The sequence below is a fragment of the Psammomys obesus genome, unplaced genomic scaffold, assembly GCF_907164565.1.
Source record: "Psammomys obesus unplaced genomic scaffold, mPsaObe1.curated_primary_1811, whole genome shotgun sequence".
Classification (NCBI taxonomy): Eukaryota; Metazoa; Chordata; class Mammalia; order Rodentia; family Muridae; genus Psammomys; species Psammomys obesus.
The window spans coordinates 1,691,238-1,699,304 of record NW_026596143.1 but is presented as its reverse complement, the minus strand read 5'-3'; the positions used below and the strand labels follow the sequence as shown (position 1 = coordinate 1,699,304).

The 8,067-nt window shown below is 44.9% G+C and overlaps 1 protein-coding gene across 2 annotated transcripts in view; it reads left to right on the top strand.

Moving 5' to 3' along the window:
* Positions 1-3,447, top strand: part of Mfhas1 (multifunctional ROCO family signaling regulator 1) — an 85,104-nt gene extending 81,657 nt beyond the window's left edge. For both annotated transcript variants that reach the window (XR_008718553.1, XM_055593344.1), the window contains one exon: positions 749-3,447. Coding sequence is in view for 1 of the 2 variants with exons in the window: in XM_055593344.1 (XP_055449319.1) it covers positions 749-782 (34 nt within the window). In the remaining variant the exon portion in view is untranslated. The remainder of the gene's footprint in view (positions 1-748) is intronic.
* The last annotated feature ends 4,620 nt before the right edge of the window (positions 3,448-8,067 follow it).

The window sequence follows — 8,067 nt, the reverse complement described above, 5'->3', positions numbered from 1 at the left end:
CCTTTCCTTTCCTTTCCTTTCCTTTCCTTTCCTTTCCTTTCCTTTCCTTTCCTCTTTCATTTCCTTTTTCCTTTCCTTTCCACTTTCCTTGTCATTAACTGCCATTAAAACACTTAGAAAATCCCATTGCATAGCACTGTAGAAAGCCTAAAAGCCAGAGCTATCTGACCTTCCCCGCTCTGTTTTGTTCCAATCATCTGCCATTGTTCAGCTGGCTGCGAATGCAGCAATGTCTTCGTTCCGTGCTCAAACACCCTGGATTTGGGCTGACACCCTTGACTGTAACACTTTAAATAAAAGCATGCTTGGTGGTGGAAAATAGATAAACTCAGGTTGAGGCATGCATTTCTGAGCCTGGCGTGCGCACGGGGGTGGGGGGGGGGGGGGGGGGGGGGGTACTGACTTATGTGGTCCTGTGTGTTTACTGACATATCAAGCCTGTGTTTAGAGTCTGTCCTTGTTCATTACGTGGCTGGTTCACCTATAAAGTTCCAGCTGGGTAAATGGTCACAGCAATTAGTGTCACCCTGCTCAACCCCCTGTTATAGCTGGCCTATGCTTAGCATCACAAACAAACATCTGCCTGCCTGCTTGGTGGGCCATCAAGAGCCTTACATCTGTGTCCATACAGAATTCTAGAAGTAGACATAGAAATCTGTGCAGATGACTCGTTTCTGTCATCAGTCTTTTTCCTTATAGCTGAAACTGTTGTCCCCTCATGTCACTTTTGTCTTCTTGTTCCATCTAGGAAGAACGTTGGTGAAAAGCACAGAAACCAATGACATTCGTGGCTGAGGAATTTCCATGGAACAAACAGAGCATGGGAACTGACCGGGACAGCTGCTGCCCCTGATGAGCCTGCCATGCTCCCAAAGCACCTTCTGGGGTCCAGAGTGAAACGGTGCACCTGGGTGCTTGTAGAGGACTCTTCGAGGGGCTGGAGGGGGCTGGGAAGATGGGGGCGAATATGGAGCAAACGTTTCACAACCCGAACCTCAGAACTGTGATCCTCCAAGAAGAGAGCTACTTGAAGAAAAGAAAAAAAAAAAAAAAACAAAACAAAACATAAAACAAAAACAAACAAAATCCACAAACGTTAAATGGCTTCTCAGGGATTGTTTTCTGTGTACACATGAGCCATAGCTCTGGTCCAGGTGGCAGTATTTAGAGCACTCAGATTTCAGTTCTGTTCAATGTGAAGGAGGGATCAACTGACATTCATCGCTGTTCGGTAACTAGTGTAAAATATGTATATGTTAATCTTTATTTTTATAATATGCAAATACATTTAAATTTATACAGTTTGACGCTTCTAGCATTAGTTGACACTGGGTGCAATATTCTTCATGAGAACTGTGCCAAGATGGGGCTGGTGTCTTCTTTTAGTGTTAGACTTTTTGTTCTTTTCGTCATCCTTTAGCCCGCCTTCTCAACTGAAAAGGAAAGGGAAGCTAGCCTCTTCCTGTCAGGCCACACATAGGTTCAGTGTTGGTTCCTAGGACTCTCTAATAATCTCCAGGAACGTTCAGCCTGTTGAGACAGAGAACCCCCTCCCAACTTTTCATCACACCGCCCTGCTTTTCAGTCACTGGACACGGTGGTAGAATAGGTCCTACCCTCTCCCCACACACCAACAGTGCCGGGGCAGAGGGAAGCATTCCTAGGGACCAAACGGGGTGAAGGATCCATGAACGCCTGAATCGTGGAACAATCTGAGATCCTGTGAGTTCAGTTCTGAATCTCGAGGTGATTCTACTGTTATGTACCCCGTTTTTCCACCAGGCTCCCCTGGAGCAGTGCGCATGATTTAGCAGAGCCCTGCACAAACCTCTGAACCTCCGGATCTTAAAGCGTCCTTTCTCGAAACTCCGTCCCGCATTGGCTGTTTATTCATTCAGAGCCAGTTGGAGGATATCTGCTACCAGGATCTGGTAGCGCCCTTGTTTTGAAAGCTCCAGGAGGTAAATATTTAAAAACAACCCCACTCCACCTCCTCCAGGTTGCTCTCCTGTGTCCTCCTAGTTGGGGCCAAGCAGCATATGCTACAAGTCTAGTAACACATCCTTCTGAAGAAGGTAAAGGACTCTGTTTCCATCGACAACTCTGTGTGTTGACAGGAAGCATGTAAACCTTGATGGTTCCCCACAAGAAAAGTGAGTCAGCTGGGCTTCCTTGTCCACTTGTTTATAAAGTATTGACTCTTTGAATGCCAAGGCACCCACGGTCACCACCAGTTCTTAATTGAAGTTCAGGCAGGCAGCTGCACTGTGAGAAATTACAACCCAACTTGTGTTGAATCTGCCCTGTGGGCTTCACTGCCCCGAGAGGCCCATTCTGAAAAGGTGATTTCTTGGAAATCCAAATCCAGTGGGGGATTGTCTCTTTTTGTGTTTTGAGTACTTGAATAGTCCAGAAACTCCAGTCGGAGATTTCTTTTTTCCTTTTAGAACACAGGCGCAGGCTGGATCGGAATCTGGTTGGTCTCTTTTGTCACAGTTCTCATGTGTGTGTGCGGGCGCAAGTGTAAAGTGAAGGGTTAATGTTTTTTTTCTCACTTTACAGACCACTGAGCTATTGGGCGATAGGTTTTCTTTTTAATTGGCATCAGACAGTTCGGAAACTGTCCAACCAACAAACATTGACCGGTCTTATGTCCTATGTGACTTTGGGCTTGCTCCCCAGAGGCTCTTCCGGCGAGCACCCCCTGCAGGTGGTTGCTGTTTGCATGAGTGCAGATGCCCGTGTTCTGAATATCTGCTACTTTTTTTTGACAAGTGATGTTTTGTGTTGTCATCTGAACCCTAGAGAAGCAGTGTAGATGAGGGAACCTTGGTCGTCATACGTGTTGTGGCCAGGGTCGGCACGGTCAGAGGGTCGTGTGCCTGAAAAAGCTCCAGCGAAACGTGAGAACTGACCTCAGTGCGTGGGGGAGGGTGGAGATACAGAAGCCGCTCTGCTCACGAGGAATTTCGGCCTCTGCATCGGAAGTTCCCGTTCCCTGGTGTCACACACCCGGGAAGCCTCAGCCGCCACAAGCTGAGGGACCATCCACTAAGCACAAGAGGAGTTCCTTCTCCCCTCCGAGCCCCTGGCCTCTCAAAGGCTCTCCAAGTTTGTTATGGTTTCTATTCCTGCAACTAGTGGCATCCAAGCCACTTCCTGGGATTGTAAAAAATGCTGCCAGAATAAATGTTTTCCCCTTCTAAGGAAAAAAAAAGAAAAAAAAAGACAGTGCTCATGTTTGACACGTGCACTGGACTCTTTCGAATGAATAAAGAGGAAGGGCTCGACGTGATTCCAATGGAGTGTGTGTTTTTCATGCTGCCGTCTGTGAATTGTAATTGTGGTTTCCCAGTTCATTGCCCTAACAGGGCAGAAATTAAAAAAAAAACAAAAACAAAAACAAAAACAAAACAATAAAAAAACACAATGAAATGGTTAAGCCAATGGTAGCTCCAGCGTTAATTATTTCTGGATTGGTTTGCTTTTTGTTTCAGTTTTATCAGTTAGCAGGAGTAACTGTTTTGTACTTTTTAGCTCAAGTGTTCAAGTGCAAGCTGGGGGAAGTGGAGCCAGCTGCTTTTGTCTGTTTGGGGCTTGCATGCGCAAAGCGGGGGTGGGGGGTGTATGAAATGAAAGGGCCACCATTTTAATTGTTTTTCATCGCATTCACTTTATTTGGGAATGTGGCGGGAATGTTGGTTCACTCCATTTACCATATAGGTCCCAGGGATCACACTCAGGGAGACAGGCTTGGTGCCCGGTGCCCACTGAGCCATCTCCCTGGCCCATGTCTCTCTTCAAACTCCTCTTTTGAAAGACTGCTTTTGTCTTTTGGGGCTGTGGAGGCTGAACCCAGAACCTTGCACATACCAGGCAAGCATCCTGCCACCGGCTGCACCCCAAGCCAAGCTGTCCGTCCGTTAAACTGGGTTCTTTTTGCAGTGAACCATTGCTCTTCGAAATTGGAGCCTATTGATGTGGAATGGTTTGGAGGTTCCCATTTTCTCTCTTTCTTTTAAAGGCTGGCTCATCACAGGAGTCCTGCCATAGCTTGTAAAATACTGTCTAGGAACACTCTGGAAGGCTGAAATTACAGATCCCTGATGACCTGCTCAAAGCTCTGTTTCTTCCTGTCTGCTTGTCTGTTTAAAAAAATAATAATAATAAGACATGGAAAGAAGAATACATGAAAACCAGACAAACCCAAGCCCTGGGTTAGAGGACCTGGCATATAGAGACAGGACCAGCTCAGCCGGGAATGCTCTCCCCTAAAAAGTTCTGAAAAGGAAAGCAAGGCAATTGGGTACCCTCATATCTGAAAGCACCAGAGATGAAACAAGAGGTGTGCTTCTGGCGGGGTGACGTGCCCTCACAGCAGGGCCCGGGCAAGTTCTGACACCTGTCCCTGCTGCCGCCTGCCTGCTCTGCTCGGGGAAAGCAGAGCAGAGTTTGAACATATGTCAACTATTTGCACCTGGGTTTTATCACGACACTTGGAGTTCTTTAAACTTGCTCAGCAGGTCATACAGCCACGTAGGTGTCAGTGGTGAGAACTAGAAGCGCATTAGTTCTCAGTGATCGGTCCCTACTAGGGCTGTTTCGCCCACCTCAGTGAGAGCTTTCTGAAGTATATACCAAGTTCACGGAACTTCAAAGCCATCGTAACCTACCACATGCAGGGAGGCAATGTCTGCTGAACCCCAGTGCCAAGGGGACCGTTCCTTGCCCGTGACTGCTGTTTGTTACCCAATGATGGCGTCCAGTGGGTCAGGCAATGAGGGAACCTGCTTTGTGGTGTGTACGAAGGGGCTGTGTGTGTGTGTGTGTGTGTGTGTGTGCTTGCGAGGTCTGGACAGGGGCAGGGGGATGGGGATGGTTTGGAAGGCACATGACAACATAAGAAAGTGTTCCTGGTAATAGAACCCATTTTAACTATTTGTGGTTCCTTTCAGAGAAGAAATATCTTTTATTTTTATATACAAGCAATAGTTCTTAGCGAAGTGAAGATCATTCTAAATACTGAACCTAAATGAATGTTTCCCAAGCTGGTCCTTGGAGTCACTGATTCGTCCATTGCCAACACATAGCCCCAGTGGGCTCCAAGATCCAGACACTTTAAGGAATGTTGTGTTAAATACAGCAAATGAGGCTTGGTTGCGGTCCTCTGAGGACCTTCTAGACATTTAGAATTAGAGACCAGATGTGTGTATGTTTTTGAGTGTGGAAGGAAGCCTTGCAAGATGGTGTGTGGATATGGCCTAAATCAGTTAAAGATCTCTGGGAGAATGAAACAGACAACATGAATGTGAATTAAGAAGGGGGGGGGGGGGGTTGGAGTGACTTGGGGGATAGGTAGTCCAACTGTCTGTCCGCACACTGGGGAGACTGAAATCTGGTAGCTGGCTTGTCCACAGAGTCGGATGTCTTTGCAGTCCCAATCTGGCACTGGAGGCCTGGGGGATTCCTGGAGAATCAATGGTCTCCAGTTCACACCAGAAGGCAGAAGGATCCAGATTCTCTTGCCAGGGAAGGATAAACACACCCACAAGGAAGAAGCCAAGGCAAGGCCTGTTGTGTGAACCTCTTGGTATCAGGGCTGCTGAAGGAAGGTATCCATTGTGGGGACAGGGGGTGGGGCTGGGGGCTTCCCCTCTCATTTAATCCCTCCTTAAAATGGCCTCACAGACCCAATCAGAGCTCGCTCTTAGTTGATTCTGAATCTGTTGACAAAAATCCACCATCACCCCCCCCCCCACCCAAGACCAGCGTTTCCAAACTGTGGCAGATGACCTGAGTGGGTTTGAACTTAGACACTTCTCTCTTTCATATATATAGATGAATGAAATAGGACAGGCAGGAGGTTGTCCTCCAGGCTGCCTCTCAGGCCTGCCTCTACCATCTGTCACGGTGTGCCTCGATTTTCTTGTGTAAAAATCAAAGGGATTTTTACATCACATAGTTACTATGATTATTAAATGAGATGCTATGTGTAAAGTACATATGACAGCAAATGCAAATCAGGGATGCTTACTCTTATTCCTGTACATAGTTCCCTGTTACTGCATGGGAAACGGGCTTCTAGAACTTTCCACAGGATCGGACTAGAATTTTTGACAAGTTTTGTTGTTGTTGTTGTTGTTTGTTTCCATTATATTGGTTAATTAGCTGTTTGTACTAGTGATAAAATGGTTTTGCATAAAAATAGTGCATTAAAAAATATACTCTGGGACTGGAGAGATGGCTCAGAGGTTAAGAGCACTGTCTGCTCTTCCAGAGGTCCTGAGATCAATTCCCAGCAACCACATAGTGGCTCACAACCATGTATAATAAGATCTGGTGCCCTCTTCTGTCATGCAGATGTACATGCAAATAGAGCACTCACGTGTAAAATAAAGAAATAAATCTTAAAAAAAAAAAAATATATATATATATATATATATATATATATATATATATACTCTGTGTTGATATATATATATATATATACTCTGTGTTGGTGCTAAGGACTGAACCTAGGGCCTCATACGTGCTAAGCAAGCATCCTACCAGTAGGCTGCACCCCAGAAACACTTCAGTGTAAATTAGAAAGAAAAAGCTATGTGAATGAGTGCAGATGATGATACAGAAATATAGGAAAAAATGAGAATGCTTTCCAAAGTTGAGAAACTGCTTATACAAAAGCACAGTAAGGGCCAATGGCCTAAGAAATCTGTCCTGTGTTCACATAGCTCACAGAAAGTCCAGGCAGTTTGTCTCCTTGTGTCTTAAGGGACTCTGAAAGCTTTTAGAGATATTTTTCCCCAGCTTAAATTTTCCATCAGAAAGTTTGATTAAAAGAATTTTCTAGATGTGTGTTGTAAAATCACTTCCTAAGTTTAAATTTTAAGGTATGTTTAGCATCTTTGAGTCCCGTTTTAGCATAGTCAACTCTACTTCACGTAATTCTGAAAACGAGAGGCATTCATTTGATTTGTGAAAACTCGAATTTTTTAAGGAAAACATCCTAAGTATATACTATTTCTCTGAATGTATATCTTGCTGAAGAGAGACGGAAAAAAGCGAAATCACGTAACAGAATCATTGGACGTGAAAACAAAATCTGACTAGTTGATTTGGCGCAATGGAAAAGAACAATTTGCTTGGATTCCTTTCATGCTCAAAGGCTGAGGAACCACTGGATGAAATGAAGCTGCATACAGGCCTCTGCACATACATGGGTCCATGCCTATGGAGGTCCATGGGATTGTGTGATGCCTTAGGAATCACTAACTATATCTCGCCAATCACTGAGCTGGGCTTCCCGGAATGGCAGAGGAAATTCTTGCTGTCATATGAGGGTTACAAGGAAAACCTGTTTTCAAAGAAAAAGCGAAAACAGTCACTTAGAATCTTCAGAAAATTTCCTCAGGGCCTAGGGCATATGGAGGAACATTTGTTCAAGAAAAATGAAGGTTAAGTCCTCCCTAACCACATGTTTGCATCCATGAATTCAGCAGTAAAACTTGTAAGAAAATCAAGTATCGTGAGCATGCATAGACTTATTGTTCATCACTACTCTCTAAACAGTGCTGTGTAATGGCTGTTTATAGTGCAGATACATATCATCAGGTATGAGTAATCCAGAGGTGATTTCAAGCAAGTGGGAGGCAGGCAGCTTATATACAAGTGTTAAGCTGTTTTACACAATGCTTCAACATGTTAGCATGCTTAAGCATTCATGGATTTGATGTGCAAGGGTGAACCCTGGAACTCTCCCCCAGTATTCTGAGGGGTTCTTGTGCTAAACATCGATAAGAATAGCCAGTGTTGATAGCATTTGAGACTGCCCTGACCTTCTTTACCTCATTTATCCCCTAGCTCTAAGCTCCCTAAGCACAGTCCCAGCCCCTGTTTCCAGCTGGATTCCAGAAGGTTGAGAAATTGACTTGTGGCTTTGTCTCTCATTTCTCCTGCTTTGGACCAAGAATAAAAGTTTTCTAAAATGTTCCATGGGTGTTGATTTTATTGGTTCTGTCACTCTGAGGAAAAAAAAAAAAAAAGGACCAGGTTTGGGAATAAGAAATG